Below are 26,342 nucleotides of genomic sequence, written 5' to 3' on the forward strand. Positions count from 1 at the left end.
GCTTTCCTGAGATGTAACCATCACTGCTGACTTACACTCAGGGACTGAGGACTCTTGCAGACGCAGTCCAAGAACAATGATCAAACACCTGCCTGCTCGCATTGTGCTGAACTGACAAAAGATTTTATACATGAGTTGGAAAGTCACTCTGCACCCACGTTATTCACCTTATCTTGCACTCTCAGATCCAAACACAGCTTGACGAGTTCATTGCCCCAAAACCATATGATTTCTACAGTCACGGAATTGAAAAATTACCCTAGCATTGGCAGACTGTTGTAAATAGTGAATGAGAATATATCATTGATAACTAAAGTATCTTATGTGTCTGTGTTTGTTAAACTTTTGGAAAATGCTACAAACTTAGGCACCAACCCAATATTTAAGAAATTCTGGAGGGAACTGATTAACTGATAAGTAGAGCAAGGAGATTCTAAATTCTGTAAACACAGTTACTTCCATATTAAACTTCCTGGCAGTTAAAATAGTGTGCCAGAGTGGGACTTAAACCCAGTACTTGAGCATTTCGCTGACAAGTGCGCTAATGACTGAGATGTCAAAGCATGACTTAAAGCAGAGTGGAAGGAGGGGGGAATAATTGCATGTCTCTTCAAGAAGGGAAGCTGAAGGGACTTAAAAACTATTGCAAACATTTTTGAGAAGGTTCTGGAGAACAGTGGAAGCATCTGAGAGAACAGAATGGCTTTGGGCCAGGACAACTCACAATAGATCATCTATTTGTTGTGAGGCAGCTACAGGAATTCAACTACGAAGTGAAAATAGCGTAAGAGTTGGAAGTAGGAGAATGGGTAGGCAGAATGCAGAGAAATTGTCAGTAACAAGGAAGTTCACTCTCTGTTATTTTTCATGGTGTTGAGGGATGACAAGTGACGAGAGAGATGATTTGATTGGGTACAGGAATGAGATGGAAGTACAGAAACAATTAAATGTTTGGAAAGAAAACATGACACAGTTGAGGAGCAGTTGGAAACTGTGAAAAGTTTCACATATGTGAGAAGTCGTATGAGAGCAGTAATAAGGAACAAAGTTACTAAGAAAAATAAGAATGTGACACACTAGTCACATTACATAGCAATTATGTTGAATGTTGCAGAAATCTGGATCATGTATAAAAGGAAAAATAAGGTGCAAGCATGTTTTTGAGAAGTTAGATAGGTATAAAAAACAGGGAAAGGATGAGAGAGGTAACACATGAGGTACCCACGCTAGATAAAAGAATAAATATCAAAATGTTAGAGCCATTTCAAAAGTGGATGAAAAGAGGAAGCCAAAGGAGGTAAACGAGATGAAGATTGAAAGCAGGAGATCTAAGGAACCCCAAGGGGAAAGCAATTAAAAGGAGTAGAAGAAAGCATGTGCGAAAGAGGAGGCTAGGTTAGAGTAGTGAGAGAGGTGATGGGAGGACTGGACAAAAGACTTGGATTCCAATCACTCTGCCAGTCTTGGGAAACTGTAAAAGATCGTGATGGTGAAAGGCAGTGTAACAGCTTGAGACATTTATAAATTGACACGCTTGTCTTAAAAATGTCTTATTCTTGTCAACAAAAAAGGGCATTCTAGACATGTGCCTATCACTGACATTCCTCTTGTGGAATTTAAGAGTGACTACTTAAAGCAGCAAATAGAAATTGAATGTGCAGTTCTATTCACTACTTAAAGATTATGCAGATAAAAAGATATTATTGTTGAGTACACAACACATACTGTACACAAGAGTTAAGCACCACACCTGAGGGGAGTTTCCCTTGTTTCTAACATACAGCCTATTATTCAGTCTGGCAAATATTTTTCACATAGAGCCCTCACACAAAGTAGATCTTTGAGGATTTTAGCAATCCACACATGGAACATTATTTCTCAGCTTTTTGAATGGAATGTTTGTTTTTAAAACTTCAACAGTTCTTTCCCTGAAATGGTAGTATCTTGTTTGCTTCTTTCAGCACTGGTTAAGCTTTCAACAATTTAAGATTGTGTGTTGAGAAGCAGCAGCTGTTTCTTGTAAGTGAAGATAATGCATATCGGATTTGAGGTGGTTTTTTACATTATCTTTTTCTGGCTTAGACTATTAAAAAAGGGTACTGAAAACAATTTTAAACTGTGGCAAATAGTTTCTGAATAGTTCTCTCATATACATAAATTCATAATGTTACGACCCATGCCAACCACCACAACAGATGAAACTGAAGGTTGCACATTTGTTGTTCCTACAGCAGAATTCTATTATGTCATATGTGGTGTATATACTGTAGAGATCTCTCACCTGAAAGACATAGATAGTAGCATCAGAGTGAAACTTAAAAGCACACTAATGTGTCATTTACTTCGTGCAGAGGTGCATCCCTTTTTTACAAAGTTTTCTTACATAACGAATAACCCCATGGTGTAGGGGTGCCTCTTTGATTAGCAATCAGAATTTTATTGGTCCAGGGTTCAAAACGTGCCACCGCTTAAATTTTGATCAATAATCCGTATTGATGGCTGATAACTTCAGGCATAAGAAGTCTCACTCAGTCTGCCAACAGCCTTGTCAGAGGGCAGAGGAGCGGATGGAAGTTCGGGGCACTCTCTTGTCCTTGGGGTGGGATGATGGTGATGGTGATGAAGTCCCATACTCCGTGACGAGTGTAGTGGAACGATGCAGGAGACTCGCACTTCCATGCTAGGCAAGGTCCTAGTGGAGATGGTTTGCAATTCATTGCGTTCCTCCGACGGTAAAGGGGATGGGTGGTGGTGGTGGTGGTGGTGGTGGTGGTGGTGGTGGTGGTGGTGGTGGTGGTGGTGGTGGTGATGAAGACAACACAATAATACCCAATCATCTCAAGGCAGGGAAAATCCCTGACCCCACTGGAAATTGAACCCGGGACCCTGTGCTCAGGAAGCGAGAACATGACCATGAGTAGCGGACTTGGGGTGGGAAACTGCCCCTAAAGGTGGAAGAATCAGCAATGATTAGTGGCATGAGTGTGCAGAAGGCAGCGGAAACCACTGCATTAAAGACAGATAACATGTGTATCTACAAGACATGTTGCCTGTAAGTGAAAGTGTCATGATGATCTTCCCATTGGTAAAAGATTCCGGAATAGTCCCCCATTTTAATCTCTGGGAGGATACTGTCAAGGGGGAGATGACCATGAGATAAAGATACAATAACCAACAAAAAGATAATGTTCGAAGAATCAGGATGTAAAATGTCAGAAGCCTGAACGTGGTAGGTAGTTAGAAAATTTGAAAAGGGGAATGAAAGGCTCAAGCTAGATATAGTAGGGCCAGTGAAGTGAAATGGAAAGACATGGGTTTCTGGTCAGATGAATATAGTGTAATATCAACAGCAGCAGAAACTGGTATAACAGGAGTAGGATTTGTTATGAATAGGAAGTTAGGGCAGTGTGAGTGTTAAATGTGAACAGTTCAGTGATAGGGTTCTTCTTATCACAATCAACAGCAAACCAACACTGGCAATGATAGTTCAGGTGTATATGCCGACAGACATCGCAAGCTGAAGATTAGGAGGTAGAGAAAGTATATGAGGGTATTGAAAGGGTAATGCAGTATGCAAAGGAAGATGGAAATCAAATAGTCATGAGGGACTGGATGCAGTTGAAGGGGAAGGAGTAGAAGAAAAGGTTACAGTAGAATATGGGCTTGGGACAAGGAATGAGAGAGGAGAAAGACTAATTGAGTTCTGTAATAAATTTTAGCTAATAATAGTGAATACTCTGTTCAAGAATCAAAAGAGGAAGAGGTATACTTGGAAAAGGCTGCGTGATACGGGAAGAGTTCGGTTAGATTACGTCATGGTCAGACAGAGATTCCGAAATCAGATACTGGATTGTAAGGAGCAGATAGACTTAGATCTTACTGTAGTAGTGATGAAGAGTAGGCAGACGTTTAAGACGTTAGTCAGGAAGAATCAATGTGCAAAGAAGTGGGGTGCAGAAGTACTAAGGAATGATGAGATATGCTTGAAGTTCTCCTACGGCTATAGATACAGCAATAAGGAATAGTTCAGCAGCCAGTACAGTTGAAGAGGAATGTACATCTCTAGAAAGAGCAATCTCAGAGGTTCAAAAGAAAAATATAGATACAAAGAAGGTAACTGCAAGGAAACCATGGATAACAGAAGAAATACTTCAGCTGACCATATGAAACTTGGGAATACAGAAATAAAAATCGCTGAGGAATGAAATAGATAGGAAGTACAGGGAAGCTAAGACAAAATGGCTGCTTGAGAAATGTGAAGAAATCGAAAAAGAAATGATTTTCGGAAGAAGGACTAACTCGGCATATAGGAAAGTCAAAACAACCTTCATTGAAATTAAAAGCAAGGGTAGTAACATTAAGAGAGCAACAGGAATTCCACTGTTAAATGTAGAGGAGAGAGCAGATGGGTGGAAAGAATACATTGAAAGCCTGATGTGATAGGAGAAGAAAGAAGAGTCAATTTAAAAAAAAGATGGGGATCCAGTATTAGAATCGGAATTTATGAGAGCTGTGGAGGACTTAAATCAAATAAGGCAGAAGGGATAGATAATCTTGCATCAGAATTTGTAACATCATTCGGGGAAGTGGCAACAAACTGATGGTTAACATTGGTATGTAGAGTGTATGAGTCTGGTGACATACCATCAGATTTTCGAAAAAATAACACCACAATTCTGAAGACTGCAAGAGCTGACAAGTGCGAGAATTATTGCACAATCAGCTTAACAGCTCATGCATCCAAGTTCCTGACAAAAATAATATACAGAAGAATGGAAAAGAAAATTGAGGATGTGTTACATGACAGTCAGTTTGGCTTCAGGAAAGGTGAAGGCACCAGAGACACAATTATGACATTGCAGTTGATAATGGAAGCAAGACTAAAGAAAAATCAAGGCATGTTGATAGGATTTGTCGACCTGGAAAAAGCACTCGACAATGTAAAATGGTGCAGGATGTTCAAAATTCTGAGAAAAATAGGGGTAAACTATAGTGAGATACAGGTCATATACAATATGTACAACAGTCAAGAGGGAGTAATAAGACTGGACAGCAAGAACGAAATGCTTGGATTAAAAAGGGTGTAAGACAGGGATGCAGTTGTTTGCCCCTACTGTTCAATCTGTACATTGAAGAAACAGTGATAGAAATAGAAGGTTCAGGAGTGGAATTAAAAGTCAAGGTGAAGGGATGTTAATGGCAAGATTCACTGATGCCATTGCTGTCCTGAGTGAAAGTGAAGAGGAATTAAAATATATGCTGAATGGAATGAACAGTCTAATGAGTACAGAATATGGGTTGAGAACAAATTGAAGAAACATGAAAGTAATGAGAAGTAGCACAAATGGGAACAGCGAGAAAGTTAACATCAGGATTGACGGTCATGAGGTAGATGAAATAAGGGAATTCTGCTATCTGGCCAGCAAGATAACCAATGATGGACAGAGCAAGGACAACATCAAAAACAGACTAGCACTGGCAAAAAGGGCATTTCTGGCGAAAGGAATTCTGCTAGTATCAGACACAGGCCTTAATTTGAGGAAGAAGTTTGAGAATATATGTCTGGAGTACAGCATTGTATGGAAGTGAAACATGACTGTGGGAAAACCAGAATATAAGAGAATGGAAGCATTTGAGATGTGGGACAGACTAATGTTGAAAATTAGGTGGACTGGTAAGGTAAGGAATGAGAAGTTTATGCGCAGAATCGGAGAGGAAAGGATTATGTGGAAAACACTGACAAGAAGAAGGGATAGGATGATAGGACATCTGTTAAGACAGGGGTCTTCAAACTTTCCAGTCCGCGGGCCACATTGACTCCTCCACAAAGTCATAAGGGCCAAGATCTACCTAGTGGGATTAAAGCACCCTAGTACTCCATGATCACCGTAATGTAAGGCTAAAGGAAAGATGAAATCGCAAAAATTTAAGGTTGTGGGAATAGCTAGCACTGAAACAAACTACGATTTTTATTTAATTACATAATTTTGATTGGTGAACGTACCTGACCGAAATTCTGGAGTATTTTATTCTGGCGAATTTCACCGACAAAAAAGTATGTCACTGCACATTCTTCATGAAAGCGTCCTGCAAAGTTAACGAAATCTCAGAATCATTGTTAGCAACACTATTACTGCAAGACGTAACAGAGGTAGAGTATGTCAACGCATTGTTATTTCAAGCTGCTCAACAATAAGTTGTCTTGTAGTCGTGTGGCGAGTAGCAGAGTTAGAGCATATATTTGATAGTTCTGTTGCGTGATTGTGTCTATGTTGTGAGTGTTTCCTGAGTTTTTTTAGTGTTTTATGCGCTGTACTAGTAGGTGAGACGACGAAATGTGGGACAATTCAAAGTTTGAATTTGACGAGACAAGGAAAATCTTAAAATCGAAATACGTGTAGCACGACTTGAGTATTTTTTCACTGTATTTTTTAGTGGAACTACAGTGAAATTGTGAGTATTTAATTTAGTAATTAAAGTACCTTAAAAATAAATTCATTGCATTTTGTATAGGCAGATTACTCACTAGTTTTATTAGTATTAAATAGCACAATTTTATTTTCAGGTTACAATCTTTTGTGAAGTTCTGTACAAATATGGAAAAGAAACGAAAGGTTGACAGTGAATTTAGAATTTTTAAAGAGCAATGGGGATGTCAATATTTCGTGGGGGAGACAAGCAACAAACAAATGTGTATTATTTGCAATGAAGCCATATCAGTCTCCAAAGAATACAATATAAAACGTCATTATGAGACTAAGCACTCTCATAATTACTTCAAGTTTAAAGTATGTGAACAATTAGAAATGTATGAGTCTCTGAAACGCCAGCTAAAAACCCAGCAGTCGCTGTTTAAGAAAGTAAATGCTGAACAACATGCAGCAACTCGTGCTAGTTTTCGTGTGGCTCATTTAGTAGCGAAACAGTGTAAGCCATTTACTGACGGTGAATTAATTAAGAACTGCATTATTGCAACAGCAGAAGAAATGTGTCCAGAAAAAGTTAATTTATTTAAAAACATAAGTTTTTCGGCAAACACTGTGGCTCGAAGAATAGATGACATTGCACAAAATATATCAGCAGAACTGCGTGACAAAAATCAAGACTTAGACTGGTTATCTTTGGCCGTGGATGAGTCAACAGATGTATCAGATACTGCTCAAGTACTACTTTTTATTCGAGGGATTGACAAAAATTATGAAGTGTATGAAGAGCTCCTTGATGTTGACAGTATTCACGGGACGACCACTGGCGAAGATATTTTTAAAGGAGTTGAAAGGGCAGTTCAGAAAAACAATCTTCAGTGGAAGAAATTAAAATGTATTACAACTGATGGTGGAAAAAACGTGTGGGGAAAAAATAAAGTGTTGTTGCTCTCCTTTCTGAGGCCGTAGAAAATGACGGTGGCTCAAAACCATTAATAGTGCATTGTATTATTCACCAACAGTCTTTGTGTGGAAAACGTTTAGATATGTCAGAAGTTTTGAAGCCAGTTATTTCAGTTGTTAATTATATCAGATCCCATGCACTCAGTCATCGCCAGTTCCGCGAGTTTCTTGAACATATTGAGGAAAGCAACTTGCCATACTATACTGCAGTGCACTGGCTTAGCTGCGGTAAAGTTCTGACCCGGTTTTTTGAACTCCAAACAGTAATTGAAATTTTTTTGAACGAAAGGAATCGCCCTCTGGCTGAGTTACGGAACAGTGAGTGGTTGTGGAAGCTAGCATTTTATACAGACTTAACTAAACATATGGATGACCTTAATTTAAAATTGCAAGATGAAAACCAGCTTCTGCCTGATTTATACACGCATGTAAAGTCCTTTCGTTAAGATTGTTTTGTTTCAATTTCAGTTGAACAAAGTATGCTTCTCACATTTTAATACATGCCAAACATTCAGTTGCCAAACATTCAGTCAGCAAACTGAGATTCCGTTTCCTGTAACTTTCGCAGTTGAAGCTTTGGGCATTTTAAAAATTAATTTTGAATCACGTTTTTCAGATATCGATGCAAATTCAAACGATATCAAGATATTTCAAAATCCCTTCGACGTCGATATAGAAGCGTTACCCGCAGGTCTTCAGTTTGTAATTATTGATTTAGCAATGTAGCAACTTTTTTAAAGAAAAACATTCAAAGTCAACATTACTGAAATTTTATAAGTGCCTTCCATCGACACAGTTTCCAAATTTAAATAAATTTGCCCGTGACATTTTTCCGCTTTTGGCACTATTATTTGTGTGAAAAAACTTTCTCCAAAATGAAACATGCAAAAAGTATTTACAGATCAAAATTAAGTGACGAGCATTTAAAGTCGCTGATGATTATCTCTACCAGTAAACTTGATCCACAACTGGAGGTAATTACGAAAGGAAAGTTACATCTACATAAAAGTCACTAATTATCTCTAAGATGTTAAATTTCTTTACGTGAATACTCTTAACACTGTGAGTTTTCAAGATATAAATTAATTAGTTATTTTTATACATCAGTTAAAACTAAAATATCCAATATCATTATGTACACCAGGTATTGTATTTTCTTTAAATTGTCTTTAAATAAAAATATTTTATACGATTTACGTGCTATGTGTATTTTACAACTTAATCAAAAGAAAGTGAAACCTCGCTTAAGAAGCATCTTCCATAATTATTGATTACTAACGCTAGTCGCCGAAGTGGCGTCCATTTGAAAGACTTGCACCAGACTCGTGAGTAGAATAAAATGCAAATAATTTTTTTACTTAAAATGTTTTCGCCGAACTAGTCTGTTAACCATTCCTTTTTTTCACTATCACACGGAGAATGGTCTGTCTGTTAATTGTGGATAGCCACAAGTTTAACCATGACCTTCCACTTTGTAAAGATAGAACTCTGACAATGTTGTGGTGTATTGGTCGCGATAGGCCTCGAAACTCAATTGTTGGCAGTATAGGTACCACCTCAAATATTTGGTGGGCCGGATACCGAGGATGTCCGGCCAGCTAACGCGGGCCGGTTTGCCGATCCTCGCGGGCCGTAGTTTGGAGACCCCTGTGTTAAGACATCACGGAATGACCTCCATGGTACTAGAGAGAGCTATTGATGGCAAAAATTGGAGTGGAAGACAGAAACTGGAAGACATCCAGCAAATAATTTAGGACGTAAGTTGCAAGTGCTAGGCAGAGGTGAAGAGGTTGACACAGGAGAGGAATTTGTGATGGGCTACATCAAAGCAGTCAGAAGACAGATGGGTCAAAAAGAAAAATGAGTAAATGTGTTGTCGATACATTATTTATGTTCAGCAAATAAAACTGTTTGAAACTAGTAATGGTTCATCTGGAGACAATTCAATACAAAGTAAGTTACTAGGCAATTGGTTTTTTACTTTTATGTGTGAAAATTGTAACTCTATTAACGTTTGTAGCAAAGGCAAATTTTTAATACAGAAAACCAATCGAAGACTTCAGTTTTAACCTCACAAGATACTTGCTCTTTGTTTTTGATAGTTCAGAAGAGGGCTGCTGCATTCAAGTATGGCCATGCAGTCATTAAATATGAACACACTGTACATCAAAGATTATATACAAATGATGAGTCATGATAAAAATTTAGAATTCTGTGCTCACTGATACCTGTAAGCATATGAGCTCATTGCTATTTCAAGATCTTTATGCTCAAATGAATTGTTGCATAAGAATGTTTAGATTTGTTTGAAATATGCAGTTTTACTGACTTTATCAGCTGTTTTATAACAATAGCAGAAATGTGGACTCTAAATTGCATGCAAGAGACAGCAATTAAAACATGGGATTTGACACTTGTCATTTGACAAATTGAAAGAAACATTTTAGGCCAGCACTTCAGTACGGTGCAAGTTGGCAGGAACACAATTATTATGGTGGGGTGTCCCAAACTACCTTTCTGTTTTCTACGTTTTGGTGAATTGTTTTGGTGAATATATATTTTCAGGGTTTCCTGTTGCTCAATACTTTTCTTGGAAGTACACTTCATGGAAATTTGATTGTTAAACAGTGCATGATTTAAAACATTAGGACAAGTAAAACAACAAATTTGCTTTAGATTTTTAATTTATGAATTACTAAAATAACAGTAGGTAGTTACTTCTCTGTATTTTATCAGTAATAGCTGCAGTTGAACTCTGTTACTGTTCCTTTGAGGTGTAGAATAATAACCACTACCAGTGACAACAGAAGGTGCTGTTTAAACATTCATGTATATGTTAGCATACTCAGTGTTTGGTGTAGCCTTATCGTTTCCATATTACATTTCCTTTTACAAGTTTTTTTTTTACTCTTTATTAGTCACCATGCTAATTATTGGTGCTTCCATGTTATGTTTTTGATAAAGTAGTGGCACTTCAGATGTTCGTAACTTCAGAGGCACATCCACTCACAAAATCCAGTGTTTCATCTCTATTCATTCACGGATCATCATGATGAAGATAATGTAGATTTTCAACTGAATTACATATAAAAATATGTTTCAGTTATAAGAAATTGTATATGAAATAAACTTTGAGTTCACTACTCATAGTTTCAGTGTAGAGCAACTACTTCTCTCCACAATTCTATGGAGGGAGAAACTTTGCCGTATTTTAATTTTAAAAGATGTGTTAGAAAGTAATGGTGTTCTTATGAAGCCCTGAATCAAATTTTAACCACATTCAGCCTGCTTGCATCTCGAGCAGACCTTGCTAGAGCACTCCAAACTAACTGGAACTGTTGACATGGATATCTCATTTTTCTCTTCAGACAAAGAGGACAAAAGGCACATGTATTTAGTTCTTCATACAGTTCTTTCCATGTTTGGCATGTGTTCTTCTGATGCTGTCACTCAGCTCCTATTACAGACTCTCGCTAGAGTCTTCATGAAGATACATCTCACCAATACTTTCGCCACTGGGTAAGCTTGATGCCACACAAAAGAATTCACAGCACAAACAACGTCCACTGACTTATGAATAAGTTGCATGCATTTGGTTGAGACATACCATACCATCTTTTATTGTATTATATAACATGATGATCTCTGGTTTACGTGAGTCATGCTCATTGTTTACAGAGTGGCACACAGGAGAGACCAGTATTGCAGCTATAGACTTCTTGGGTGCAAAGAAAACCAGTGTCATGTCTGCAGTAAAATCATGAAGAGGTGTCTTCACGACTTGATTCTTATTGGGTAGAAATCGCTGTGGAATCTCTCTTTGCAGCATACTGGCTTATGAGAGATGGTGTCTTAGGTTCATTGACTACTTTTAATGACTAGTAGCAGTTTCACCACCGAGCGAGGTGGCGCAGTGGTTAGCACACTGGACTCGCATTCGGGAGGACGACGGTTCAATCCCGTCTCCGGCCATCCTGATTTAGGTTTTCCGTGATTTCCCTAAATCGCTTCAGGCAAATGCCGGGATGGTTCCTTTGAAAGGGCACGGCCGATTTCCTTCCCCATCCTTCCCTCACCCGAGCTTGCGCTCCGTCTCTAATGACCTCGTTGTCGACGGGACGTTAAACACTAATATGCTCCTCCTCCAGTTTCACTGTGTATTTTTCTGTGTGTATTCACTATCTTATGTCAACTGTAAAAGAGCATGTGTAATAACACTGACTTTTCTTATGGTTTGAGAGGGTGTGACCATTGCTGCGTTTCGTGGAATAAATGTATGCATTATACAAGTAATCTGTACATTCATCAGCCAGGCACTGAATTTCAAGACTTTTTTTTCAAGACTTTTTTTGCCAGTTTGTCATATACATTCTAAACCCACACACTCTGTGGAAAGGTATAAGCATTTTATTGACACATGTTGCACCTACAGGGTAGCAAAGTTGATTCATTTCAGTGTGATTCAGAAATATCTGTGAAGTTGCTGGTGATTTATATACTGTCTTCCCTCGCAGTTATCTAGATTGTAAAATAATAATCCAAATAATAGAAATAAAACTTACTGTCTTGCCCAAAATACTAAGCATTTCACAGGTAAAATCAGCGTGTCCACTTTACACTGATGGCTGGTGGGTTGCCTATTTAGGATACTGACTAATTTGAAAAACCGTAAACGTTGTGCTACATCCTGTAGATGCCTCACAATGTGGAAACATTACATTTCCAGGCGGGAGATTACTCTCAAAAATGACTTGTTTGCCATCAAGCACAACGTAGTAAGAGTTTTCGATGTTCTAGTGATGCAGCTTGTGCTTAGTGTTCTGGTCTACTGAGCCATCAAAGTGCGAGTCATGGCATACCCTAACTGCTCCACTTCTGTTAGCACATTGCCTCATACTTTTCAAACGTAACAGAACCTTTTGTATGCCTTTCTTGACTAATGCTCGGTGATGAAAGGATATTGCAACAAAATGGCTTGGCAACACCTGCTAGGAAGAAATGTTGTGAAGGCAGCTTGGGACTTAAGTCTGTATAGCTCAGCTGGTAATGGGTATTCACTTTTGCCAACATTCTTTGCAAGAGATGCCACAACTGAGTTGACATTTAAAATTTATTGTTTACATAGATCTGAAGATGATAGATGTTGGTTGTAACCTGTCATGCCATAAAACAAATGTGTAACTGATATGGCCAAATGCATGATCAGTTGTACATGGTTAAACTGTTATCTGGGAAAGATGACGTTCCTGTTTTGGGTCCCAATTCGGTATACAATTGATCTGCCAGAAATTCCACTGTTAGTAATATTTCTTGCTTAGTTCTTAAGTATGTAATTTTTCTTCAAAACAATGTAGTTATGTTTAGTGTGTCTATTGATTCCAATACTGATGACAGGTACCAGGCATGTTGTTGTTGTTGTTGTTGTTGTGGTCTTCAGTCCTGAGACTGGTTTGATGCAGCTCTCCATGCTACTCCATCCTGTGCAAGCTTCATCATCTCCCAGTACCTACTGCAGCCTACATCCTTCTGAATCTGCTTAGTGTATTCATCTCTTGGTCCCCCTCTATGATTTTTACCCTCCACGCTGCCCTCCAGTAGTAAATTGGTGATCCCTTGATGCCTCAGAACATGTCCTACCAACTGATCCCTTCTTCTAGTCAAGTTGTGCCACAAACTCATCTTCTCCCCAATTCTATTCAATACCTCCTCATTAGTTATGTGATCTACCCATCTAATCTTCAGCATCCTTCTGTAGCACCACTTTTCGAAAGCTTCTATTCTCTTCTTGTCTAAACTATTTATCGTCCACGTTTCACTTCCATACATGGCTACACTCCTTACAAATACTTTCAGAAACGACTTCCTGACACTTAAATCAATACTCGATGTTAACAAATTTCTCTTCTTCAGAAACGCTTTCCTTGCCATTGCCAGTCTACAGTTTATATCCTCTCTACTTCGACCATCATTAGTTATTTTGATCCCCAAATAGCAAAACTCCTTTACTACTTTAAGTGTCATTTCCTAATCTGATACGCTCAACATCACCCGACTTAATTCGACTACATTCCATTATCCTCGTTTTGCTTTTGTTGATGTTCATCTAATACCCTCCTTTCAAAGACACTGTCCATTCCGTTCAACTGTTCTTCCAAGTCCTTTGCTGTCTCTGACAGAATTACAATGTCACCGGCGAACCTCAAAGTTTTTATTTCTTCTCCATGGATTTTAATTCCTACTCCGCATATGAACCTGTTAAAACTCTGAAAACTACAAAAGTCTTGTATGTAAAATAACAAGTGCAGCTCTTTAGCTTGTGCTCAGACACCATCCGGTTCCTATCACAAGTGATCAGACACAGATAAAATTAAAACTGCTGTGGAATATGAATTTTATTCAGGTGGTACAGACAGTGTAAGGATTAGGATTGCAAGGCTTCTGTTTGCAGATTTTGAAAGTGAAAGTAAACTTCCATGGAACTGTGAAGATGAATAATGTGCAAGTCAGAAACCTTTGTTTCTATTTGTAATGTGTAAAAAATACTGATGTCTGTTGTAGATTATCAATCTAAACTTAGTTACTGTTTCAGAAGCGCTGTCTCGAGTGGTATTAAAGAACAAATATTGTTTTAAGAAAACAAACTGCACTGTCCAAAGTGTTGTTAGTAACAAACAGCAAATGACAAAATAGTCCACAGGGCTTTCCAGAAAAGTCGTGGTGTTTGTCAGGTGTTGATAGCTGCATACTAAGATGTATTATGAAGGAATTTTCTTGAGGAGGGAGGATCGGATTATCAGTGGATGAGTGCAGTGGTTCAGATTTGGAGTTACCATAGGTCATTAATCTGTGGTGATTTGCAAACACAGAAGTATCACTTAGTTTGTCATGCAGTTTCGCTGGACTAAAACCGATAAACATTGCTAACCCACTGAGTTTACCATTGATACGCTAATAATTATCAACAACTCGTGATCCAGAGATACTGCACTGCCTGTTAGCATCTGCATGCTAAAATTTCAGAACTTTGAATCGATTGTAGAATTCTAATTGCAGTTGGTGCTATCAAATTTCTGATATTGTCCAGAAAGTTGTATAGTTAAACTGATTACAGATGCATCTACAGAACATCATTTATTTATGTTTTGTTACTGTTATATGTTAAATTTGAATGTAGCAGAAAGACGTGAGGTTTTTATGTGCTGAAGATACTCTTGAATATATTATTTGCCTTAAAATAGTTTTAACAAGTAATGCATGTGTGCATATGTGAGCATGAGCATGTGCTAAAGTTAAAACATTCTGTTCTTTATTGTACACTAAACCCTTGTGGTAATAAAAGTAGTTGCTAATTACATTGTGAAGAACCATATCAGTGCCATAGCATATGTAGATTTAAGTGCATGTATTTAGGATAAATGTTTTTAAATCACAATTAAGTATACAAGAGTTCTTTCTTGTAGAAGGCTATTTTCAGTTTCTTTCTTATCCCTTCATCAACCTCAGTCACTGCTCAGTCTGTAATGTCGCTTTGTCAGTACTTTGGGTAGAAAATAAATCCTGTGATAGATGCTATGATGTTACATTTGGTGGATTTAGGAAATTTACTTCCCTTTTGGAGTAGTGTATATGTAGTTGTGGCAGATTGGCTTCTCCCTCAACTTTCTTCAAGTATTGGAGGTAGTCATTAAATCTATATCAGACTCGATATCATTGAGGATTTTGCATAATAACTGTATTAACTCCAGATTAAGTGCAAATGCACTTGTGTACAAAAATATTTCTATTTCCATGAAACATTGACACACCTTTGCAGCATAGACAAGTTGATTTTATTATGAAATACTCTTATCAGTCTTGACAAAGAAATAAAACGTAGGAAAATCATGGGCAAAATAATGGTATAAATTAGGGTAGATTGCTACAGATCACATAAAGGAAGCATTGTGCAGCGGCCATCTACATCAAAAGTAGATAGTGACACACACACACACACACACACACACACACACACACACACACACACACAGGGAGGGAGATAGGGGGGAGAGGCAGAGACTGGCTGACTGTTATCTCTGGGCACCGTGGCCCAATTGGAGGGAGAGGTGATTTCAGTTGGGGGCAGAGGGTTCCAGAAGATGTGGGGAGTGGGAAGGAGGAGGGATAGCAGGATAGGTGTGGGGGAAGATGCTGTGGTGGTGTCTGGGAGCATGTGGGACCATGACAGGGACAGGACGATGGGCTGTTCATTGCAGTTGGTGGAGTGGGGAAAGGAGATGAGGGTAGGGGGGGGGGGGGGAAGCACTATAGAGGTGCACTGGAGGGATAAAATGTATGTGTGGGGGTGAAGTGGGAGAAGTGGGAGCACAGAAAGAGATATGGGCAGGTAAATGACATGTGCTAGCAAGTGAAGCTGCACAGTTGGTATTCTACATCCATACTTTGCAACCCACCTGACAGTGTGTGGTAGACTGTACTTCTAGTGCCACTCTCTAATGCCCCCATCTTCCCTATTCAATTTGTGAATGGCACTTAAGAAGAATTATTGGCACTAAATCTCCGTATTAACTCTGTTTCTCGGACTTCCTTGTTATGGTCATTTCGTGAGATGTGTCAGAAGGAAATAATACTTTATCCAACTCTTCGTGGAATGTATTCTCTTGGAATTTCAGTATTAAACCTCTGTGATGCACAACACCACTCTTTTTGCCTCTGCCAGTAGTTTGCTTAGCATCTCCATAATGCTCCCTTTTAAACTAAGTGATCTAGTGACGTAATGCATTGCTGTTCATTGCACCTTGTCTATGTGTTCTGTTAATCCAAACTGGTAATGATCTTGAGTTAATGAGCATTGTTCAAGAACTAGCCAAACAAGTGTTCTGTAAGCCAGATCTTACATGGAGGAACTAAATTTTTGTTCTGTAGTAGTGGAATGGTGGAATGTAGGGCCATTTAAGGTCCTCCACCATGTGTTGTCTTTTAGAGCCTTTATGCTTGCATTGCAAAACCCAACCTAGATTTTAGGGGTTTAGAACATGGTCTTTCTAACAGAAATAGTTAAAAGAGTTTGCAGAGGACTTGTTTGTGGAAGTTGGTTAAATATATCAATTTTTGACAAAGTTACAAAAAATGTCAACTTTGCCCTCAGTATGTAAACTATTGGAAAGCAGGAGGAGAATGGAACTTTATATTGTAAGCCTTCTTATTGGTAAACTTCGTATTGGTAAATTATCTGCAAAGTTTCAGGCTTATCCCACAATTACTTCTGGAGATATAGAAAAGCTAAACTTCACATTTTTTTCTAGTGTCTATTTTTTGACAGGATTTGCTTCAGATTATCCATAGGAAAATTGCCAGAAATTTTCTTTTTTTTTTTTTTTCTCAAAAAATGGTTCAAATGGCTCTGAGCACTATGGGACTTAACATCTGAGGTCATCAGTCCCCTAGACTTAGAACTACTTAAACCTAACTAACCTAAGGACATCACACACATCCATGCCCGAGGCAGGATTCGAACCTGCGACCGTAGTGAATCTTTTTTTATTATTTCACTAAAGTGAGCACAAAATGTTGTACAAGGTACCATAATTTTGTTTCTTTCAAGAAAATATTGCCGGAGATGATATGCTTCAAATTTGTAGACAACTCATGGATGCACTGTTCATAGCTGCACTACGGGGTCAAACAAATGATTATATCTACGGAAGTATTGAATTAGTGATTATGAAACTTTATCAATGTTTATTGGGAACATGTGCAAATGTTCATGCAAAATTTCATCGAAATCTTTGATAGTCATGTGGGAATTTCCCCTGAAATTAAATTATTGGCATGGAATGGCCTGTGTACAGTATGTGCAATATTTTATGTATATTTGCTTTCAGAGTCAACTGCCAGTGCCTCCACAATTTGTCAGTCCTGTGTAGGTTGTCTTGCAGTTTGCTACAATCTTCTAACATAGCTACCGTCTTAAAGACAACTGCTTCATCTGCAGACAGCCTCATGGAACTTCTAATGTCGTCCACTAGATTTTATAGTAAGCCTATCATACTTCCTTGGAGTACTTCCAAAATTACCTTAACATTTGTCAGTTTTGTTCTGTTAAGAGTGGAGTGTTGAATTCTGTCTGCAAGGATGTCTTGAATCCAATCAGAAATGTCGTCCAATGCCCGGTAAGTTCCTAGTTTCCTCACAGACACTGTGGAATTGTATGAAACGCGTTTATGAAATCTTGAAACGTGGCATCAACCTGAGGACAAATATCTATGGCACTCCGGATCTCAGGGATGAACAGAGCAAGCTGAGTTTTGCTCCAAGAATGACTTACGTGAGCATAAACATTTTCAAAAATTCTAAAACAGATTGACATCAATGATAACGACAAATTATTATGTGCAGCTGTTGTACAGTGCTTCTTGAGAATGGGTAAATCTTGTATTTTCTTTGTTCCCAGTTAACTAGATCGGTAACCTTCCTTGCCCCAGTGACATACGATTGGTAGACGATGTTTCCTCCAGTTGCTCTACATATTTTAAAGCAGTTTCTAAGACCTTGTGTCCTTCATTGTGAGAAATCTTGGGCGCAATTTCCTCATCTACATCTGCTTCTTCGTCGTCTTCTTTTTCGTTTACCATGTTGACTTTCATCTGTCACTTCAAATTCTTCATCTTGGGCAATCCTTTCATTTATGTCATCTTCTGTGGCGTCAGCACATCCTGGAACTTTTCGTAACAATGAAAGCAGGGTAGTATTTTCTGGTTCGGTCTGCTGCTGTAGATTTTCATCATCTGGAGAATTTTCTTGATTTTCCTGTAGCAAAATTTTCCAGGATTTTGCAGTTATATTTGCTCCAACACTCTCCCAAGATTGGGCCAAGTCATAAGTTACATCTTTCAGATTAATATGGCGCAACTGCTCTAGCATGACTTCTCCCCTGTCCATAGCCTTAATTAAAGAGGAAAGCAAGTTTCTGCGGTAGTTTCTCTTCAGTGTCTCAAAGGTCCGTTGGTCCATAGACTGACATAAGGATGTGACATTTGGAGGCAAAAACATGGCCTTTATATCTTGATCTTGAAGTTTATCTTCATTAGGATGACAAGTGGCATTGTCTAGAAGCAACAGTACTTTGTGGGGCAAGTTGTTGGCTTTCAAAAACTTTTCAGTTTGTGGCACAAACTCATTAAAAACCATTCTTTAAAAATGTCTGAGCTCATCCAAGCATTTTTTTGGTTGTAATATTTCACTGGTAAAGCATTTTTAGATACATTTTTAAATGCTCTCGTTTTTTTGGCTTACCTATCATAGACAGTTTCATTTTCAAATTTGCTGTGGCGTTACTGCATGCAAGAATTGTGACTCTTTCTTTGCTACGTTTGTTGCCTGGAGCTGCCTTTTCGGCCGTTGATGCTAATGTTTTTTTTCCGGTAACATTTTGTAATTGAGACCAGTCTCGTCACAGTTAAAAATTTGATTGCTTGTTAAGTTTTCCTTGTCCAGTAACTTGTGAAGTTTATGCTAAACAATTGAACAGCTTCAGAATATGCTGAAAGCTTTTAACCATAGACAATAAGTTGCCAAATTCCATATCTTTTCTTCCACCTATCGAGCCAACCTACACTAGCTGTGAGAAAAGGTTCACCTTCATTTAGTTCATTACGAAACTTTAAGGCTCTTTCCTGCAAAATAGGTCCCGACATGGGTACACCTTTATCTCTATGTTAAGTAAACCATAGGAACAAAGCTTCACTTAGTTTTTCATAATCACATTTTTTCATGGTTTTCTGATCTTCCAAAACAGCCGAGGTTGCTCGCTGAGAACACCACTTCCTAATTTCAATGCGGTTCCTTTTCCAGTCTCCAACTGTTGTTTTCGCGACATTATAATCTTGCGCCACTTTTAATAAAGTTCCACCATTGCTGTTATTTTTAAAGATTTAAGTTTTTGTTCCTTTGAAACGACCACCTTTTTCCGTTTTGAAGCCATCACCACAAATTTTTACAATAAACAAAGTGCAACACGTTCACTCGACTACAGATCTAAGGTAGCACTGAGGAGTGAGGAGTAGCAGACGGCGACAATGAACTGAGCATGAACAAACAACACGTTAGCCAATGACCTGTCGTTGGCTGGGGCACGACCGGCGTGGTGAAAAGGACGGATAACATAGGTCAGATAACCAAAGATCGGATAATCGAGACTCTACTATAAATGGCCGCTACAAGGATAGCAGTTTCTTTCGCATAATCTCTGTTATCTTACATTTTACTAATCTACTCCAGATGGATTTCCACTGCTAAGCAATCACACTTAAGTTTCTGTTCCATGATCACTCATCTCAATATCTGTCATTCCAGCATTGGTGCAGTAATTGAAATGAGAGACCATACTGCGATCTTCCAAGGTGAAACCGTTCGGAAGACTGAATTCAGTATTTTGGCCTTCTTCCATCTTCTTCCATTCCAGTGACTAAATGGTCACTGAGTACTGAATAGATAATGTTCATCTCCTTACTGACTTTACATAAGAGCAAAAGTACTTAGTTTTTGGTCAGATTGATTGGCAAGATTTACTTTGTGTCATTAAGTGCTGCTGTCATTGTTCTCCTTAAGCTGATTCTCACTTTGTTTATCTTTTGTCACTAAGGTTTCGACTTCTCTTAGGAAGAATCGAGATATCTCTCTCTCTCTCTCTCTCTCTCTCTCTCTCTCTCTCTCTCTCTCTCTCTCTCTCTCGCGTGTGTGTGTGTGTGTGTGTGTGTGTGTGTGTGTGTGTGTGTGTGTGTGTGTGTGTGTGTGTGTGCGTGTGCATGCACGCGCGTGTGCGTGTGCACGCGCGTGTGCGTGTCCGTTGTCAGATGGCTAAATAGCAGTCTTTCAAAAATGTCTTCCCTTTGCTTAATATCTAATCTATGTGGTCAGTAGCAATCTGTCATTATACACTCCTGGAAATGGAAAAAAGAACACATTGACACCGGTGTGTCAGACCCACCATACTTGCTCCGGACACTGCGAGAGGGCTGTACAAGCAATGATCACACGCACGGCACAGCGGACACACCAGGAACCGCGGTGTTGGCCGTCGAATGGCGCTAACTGCGCAGCATTTGTGCACCGCCGCCGTCAGTGTCAGCCAGTTTGCCGTGGCATACGGAGCTCCATCGCAGTCTTTAACACTGGTAGCATGCCGCGACAGCGTGGACGTGAAGCGTATGTGCAGTTGACGGACTTTGAGCGAGGGCGTATAGTGGGCATGCGGGAGGCCGGGTGGACGTACCGCCGAATTGCTCAACACGTGGGGCGTGAGGTCTCCACAGTACATCGATGTTGTCGCCAGTGGTCGGCGGAAGGTGCACGTGCCCGTCGACCTGGGACCGGACCGCAGCGACGCACGGATGCACGCCAAGACCGTAGGATCCTACGCAGTGCCGTAGGGGACCGCACTGCCACTTCCCAGCAAATTAGGGACACTGTTGCTCCTGGGGTATCGGCGAGGACCATTCGCAACCGTCTCCATGAAGCTGGGCTACGGTCCCGCACACCGTTAGGCCGTCTTCCGCTCACGCCCCAACATCGTGCAGCCCGCCTCCAGTGGTGTCGCGACAGGCGTGAATGGAGGGACGAATGGAGACGTGTCGTCTTCAGCGATGAGAGTCGCTTCTGCCTTGGTGCCAATGATGGTCGTATGCGTGTTTGGCGCCGTGCAGGTGAGCGCCACAATCAGGACTGCATACGACCGAGGCACACAGGGCCAACACCCGGCATCATGGTGTGGGGAGCGATCTCCTACACTGGCCGTACACCACTGGTGATCGTCGAGGGGACACTGAATAGTGCACGGTACATCCAAACCGTCATCGAACCCATCGTTCTACCATTCCTAGACCGGCAAGGGAACTTGCTGTTCCAACAGGACAATGCACGTCCGCATGTATCCTGTGCCACCCAACGTGCTCTAGAAGGTGTAAGTCAACTACCCTGGCCAGCAAGATCTCCGGATCTGTCCCCCATTGAGCATGTTTGGGACTGGATGAAGCGTCGTCTCACGCGGTCTGCACGTCCAGCACGAACGCTGGTCCATCTGAAGTGCCAGGTGGAAATGGCATGACAAGCCGTTCCACAGAACTACATCCAGCATCTCTACGATCGTCTCCATGGGAGAATAGCAGCCTGCATTGCTGCGAAAGGTGGATATACACTGTACTAGTGCCGACATTGTGCATGCTCTGTTGCCTGTGTCTATGTGCCTGTGGTTCTGTCAGTGTGATCATGTGATGTATCTGACCCCAGGAATATGTCAATAAAGTTTCCCCTTCCTGGGACAATGAATTCACGGTGTTCTTATTTCAATTTCCAGGAGTGTACGTATTAACAAAGAAATGATTTCAGCAAAAGAGTCATCTTTCATACATGGTGTAAAACTGCTTCCGCGCCCCCCCCCCCCCCCCCCCCCCCCACACACACACACACACACACACATTTGAGGCTTTAATGAAACAAATGTGTTACACATGTATCAAAGTATTTTCCATCACTGGCCAGTACTTTCGCCCAGCTTTCATGCAGTGTACGAATGCCGCCTCACAAAGTTGTTCATCTTTTGAAGCGATCCACGAATCGATCCAATTTGTGACTTCTAATGAGATTGGAAGTGTTGGTCAGCCAGGCCGTGTACCATTGATCTAAACAGGTGATAGTCAGAGGGAGCAATGTCTGGAGAATACGGTGGATGGGGTAGGACTTCCATTTTAATGCTTCCAAATACATTTTGACCTCTTTTTGCAACATGGGGTTGAGTGTTGTCATGCTGCAAAATCACTTTATCATGCCTCTCGCTGTATTGCGGCCGTTTGTCTTTTAATGCTCTGCTCAGACACATTAATTGCATTCGTTAACGAGCATCTGTGATTGTTTCACGTGGTTTTAACACTTCATAGTACACGACGCTGAGCTGGTCCCACCAAATGCAGAGCATGATCTTGGAGCTGTGAATGTTCGGTTTGGCCATAGACGTGGGAGCATGGCTGGGATATCCCCATGATTTTTTGCATTTATGGTTATCGTAATGAATCTATTTTTCATCCCTGGTCACAGTGCAATGCAGAAATCCCTTCCGTTTTTGCCTCTGAAGCAACTGTTCACAAACACGCAAACACCGTTCAACGTCTCTTGGTTTCAGCTCACACAGGACCCAAGTTCCTTCTTTCAGAATCCTACCCATAGCCTTGAGATGTTTTGAAATGGCTTGCTGTGTCACTCCCACTAGTCGTGTTAACTCTTCTAGAGTTTGATGCGAGTCTTCACTCAGCAATGTCTCCAATTCTGCATCTACGAAAACACTCTCTCTTCCACCGCTATGCTGGTCTAAGATGTTAAAATCACCATTCTTGAAGCGTTGGAACCACTTCAGACACGTTCTTTCACTAACAGTGTCCTTACCATATGTACTTAATAGCATTCAATGAGACTCTGCCACTGTTTTCTTCATATTGAAACAAAACAGTAACACCTTCCGCAAATGATGAGAATTAGGCTCATAAACAGACATTTTCAATCAAGAACAACTTTATGATGAAGACGCAAATCGACTAGTGTTTGAATGATGTTATGTTGACCGAGGTCCAAGCCAACTGCCTGACGTCTGCTATCTGTGTCTTTTGACTGCTACTTACAGTTGTCGCCACCTAGGGGCAAACGGCAGAAGCAAAGTTTACACCTTGTAGTTTAAGTACATTAGCCATTTATCTGAGGGCCTTTCAAATGCCAGGCAATCCCTGGCAGACAAAGACTACCACTTGTGTGAAAATTTAAGGCATCCACTGCCGCCTCCACTCACACATATTGTACCATTGAAGAATCTGAAAAAAGTAATTACCATATATTAGTAAACCAACTGCTCTAATACTGTTGAACTCTGTGAAGACTTGATTTTATACGATTGAGGCCTCCTATAATAGCATTTGTTGTTTGTGCCTTGTGGGCTTTCCTACACATTTCACTGTTTGCAAATTTCTCCCCTCACTTTCTCAGTTCTTCAATAGGCTTCTTTCATTTTTTGTTTCTTCCTCTTCATCTTCCTTTTTTTCCCTTGGCTTCGCAGATTTTATATGAACGGTTTTTATATTCTGAAGATCTAATGTTCTCTGATTTCTTGCTTTCAGCACCATAAACAGCTCCTTGAAATGTAAAACTTCTGGTTCGGTGCCAAGTGTATCATCTGTAGAAGATATGTTACGCTCCAGGGGTTGTCCACCTGCAGCTCTGAAGTTTCTTTCATCACAAGTTTTGGAGTGGCATTTAGTTCCCGAGTCAATGTATACAGAGAAACCATCACCACCTTCTCTTGTTTATGGAGCAGTGCATTTGGCAAGATTATTTGGTAAGTTATAATGGGCAAACATTCAGAATGAAGGTATGTCATTATATTTATATCAATCGTTTGACAGATTATATGAAGTGAATTATTTTCCAGTTAAATTACCAGGCCTCCTCCATAATACAGACATGCAGGCAAGAAAACTTAAGCTTGTGTTGAGACACTTGCAGCTAATTCTAAAGTAAGTACTTAATTCTTTTTTCTTTATTAATCGCATCTTGAGACATTATAGCATCAGACCCCCAAGTGGTAATGAAAAAGCTTCATTTATGGGTCTGTAAAGAAATAATGAAATGCAATATTTAAGCCTGTTAGTAAAATTTTCACTGTAAATTTTTAAACCGCAGCTATTGATTTCCTTTAGTTTAACTATAGCCTGATTAAAATTACTTGTGGATTGACACTTAAAACACTGGAGCAGGTTTCCTCCAATCAGAACACTTAACATGATGACCAAACTGTTTGCTGTTGTCAAACTGCCACAACAATTGGCCAGTTCATGTGAGCTTCCTTGACTGGATTTCTTTCTTGATGTGCTTGGAATTTTGGACCCCAATTCCAGGGCCTGCCCCTTTTACTTGGGATTTCATCAGATGTGGTAACACCCAAAAAATGCTAATGAAAAATGCACCTTAGTGGATCCTTTCACACAAGACGCGATTCAGTGTCACATATATTACTCAGTTGACAAAGTCTTCAACTCAAAGGAATTATCCAACTGGGACAGAAATTGGTAGATGTGGTGTACATGTACAGAGTACCAGATGATGACAATGTCAGAAAAAAAATGGATGATTTATTGAAGAGAAAGAGCTTCACAAACTGATGAAGCCGGTAATGCGTTGAGTCACCTCTAGCCCTTTTGCAAGCAGTCACTTGGTATGGCATTGATTGAAACAGTTGTTGGATATCCAGATTCTATCCAATTGACACATTTGATCATCCAAATCTTGATCTGGTTGGAGGGCGCATCCCATAATGTCTATAATGTTCTCAGCTGGGGATAGATCTGGTGATCTTGCTGGCCAATGTAGGGCTGAAGCTCTTAAGACCCGCTGTAGAAACTCCCACCATGTACGGGTGGGCATTATCTTGCTGAAATATAAGCCCAGGTGACTTGCCATGGAGGGCAACAAAACACAGCATAGATTTTCATTGACATATCACTGAACTCTAAGGGGTCCTGCTATGAAAAGAAATGGCATCCCAGGGCCATAACTCCTGCCTGTTGGGCCATATAGTGGGCAACAGTCAGTTGGTATGCCACCAATGTCAGGGGCATCTCCAGACGTGTCTTTGGCCTGGAATCTCTTTGACTGGAGTAAAATTGTCTTCGGTGATAAGCCTCACTTCAAATTTAACCCCAATGACCAATGAAGACGTGTCTAGACTCTCCCCAGACATTGGTGAAATAAACAGGTGACTGAGCAACCTACCTGTCACCTGACATATGGCCCGAAGTGTTAGGCAAAGCATTTCTGGAAAGCTAGCACTCTCTCTCTCTCTCTCTCTCTCTCCCCCACAGTGCTTATACAAGAGTCTGCTAACAAGGAAGTGTGTCACAGGCTTTAGAAAGAATATGCAATGCTTCATAACAACAAACCGCCTCCGATGAGCGTGACGTCACAACTGTTTACATTAAGCCTAGTTTACACAACAACATTGGGTTGCGCCACTCGTTGTGTGGAAGGAGTTGTACGCAAATAGTTTCATATTTGACTGTAGACATGGCAAAACCAGTATTCACTTAAGTTTCTTCGTTTTGTGGGTTCCTTAGTCGTGTCTGAAATGAAAGTTTTGGCAGCTGCACGTCGCATGAGTTGTGACAGAGTTAAAGCTTGTTGCGTGGAATCGCTGCATAATAAAAAAAAATAGGAAACGTCTTTAGATTCGTGACCTGATGAAGGAAACACGTCAATCGGTTGCTCAGCATACTTGCTGAAATAATTTATATTGGAAGACCCAAAAAGTTCTTTCAATTATCTTAGAATGTCACCAGAACTGTTCACGGTTCTTCTAGAGTTCATTATGCGATCAGGAATAATGGTACTGTAATGCATAAAGCACTGTCGCCAGAACTGAAATTATATATCACATTGCGTGCATTACGATCGAGAACACTCGGCGTGCTATATGATGCTGTTTTAGTTGGTGATGACGCTTTGTCATTAACACCAATAAGTATTTACATTAACAGTAATAATTATTAACATTAACAGCAGTAATTATTCGAAGGGGACCGCGTTAACTAGAGAATGGTTTGCAGACTAATCTCTTGAAGATAGATCTGTACACTGGCAATATTTCAAAATTTAAACGTGTGAATGGAGAAGACTGCTGCAACGTTTTAAATAGGTGAATATTGAATAAAGAATGCAGCTTCTTGATTTTTGCAGCCTTCCCTCCTGTCAACAATATTCCTTAGAAAAAAAAGTCTGCCAACTCAAACGGTGGGATTTTTAGTCTTGTAGACAAAAGCATTTCCACAGCTAGAATTACATTTGCTTGTATTTTTCTTAATTGAGTTGTATATGTGCTAATAATTCATTAAATTTTGCCCTGCAGCTCAGGTATTGTCAAACTAT

At 39.9% G+C, this 26,342-nt stretch overlaps 1 protein-coding gene across 2 annotated transcripts in view; it reads left to right on the forward strand.

Moving 5' to 3' along the window:
• Positions 1–26,342, forward strand: part of LOC126457430 (male-specific lethal 3 homolog) — a 124,941-nt gene that overhangs the window by 93,109 nt on the left and 5,490 nt on the right. For both annotated transcript variants that reach the window (XM_050093701.1, XM_050093702.1), the window contains 2 exons: positions 23,543–23,760; positions 23,854–23,938. In XM_050093701.1, the coding sequence (XP_049949658.1) occupies positions 23,543–23,760; positions 23,854–23,938 (303 nt within the window). The remainder of the gene's footprint in view (positions 1–23,542; positions 23,761–23,853; positions 23,939–26,342) is intronic.

This window comes from Schistocerca serialis, chromosome 2, assembly GCF_023864345.2.
Source record: "Schistocerca serialis cubense isolate TAMUIC-IGC-003099 chromosome 2, iqSchSeri2.2, whole genome shotgun sequence".
NCBI lineage: Eukaryota > Metazoa > Arthropoda > Insecta > Orthoptera > Acrididae > Schistocerca > Schistocerca serialis.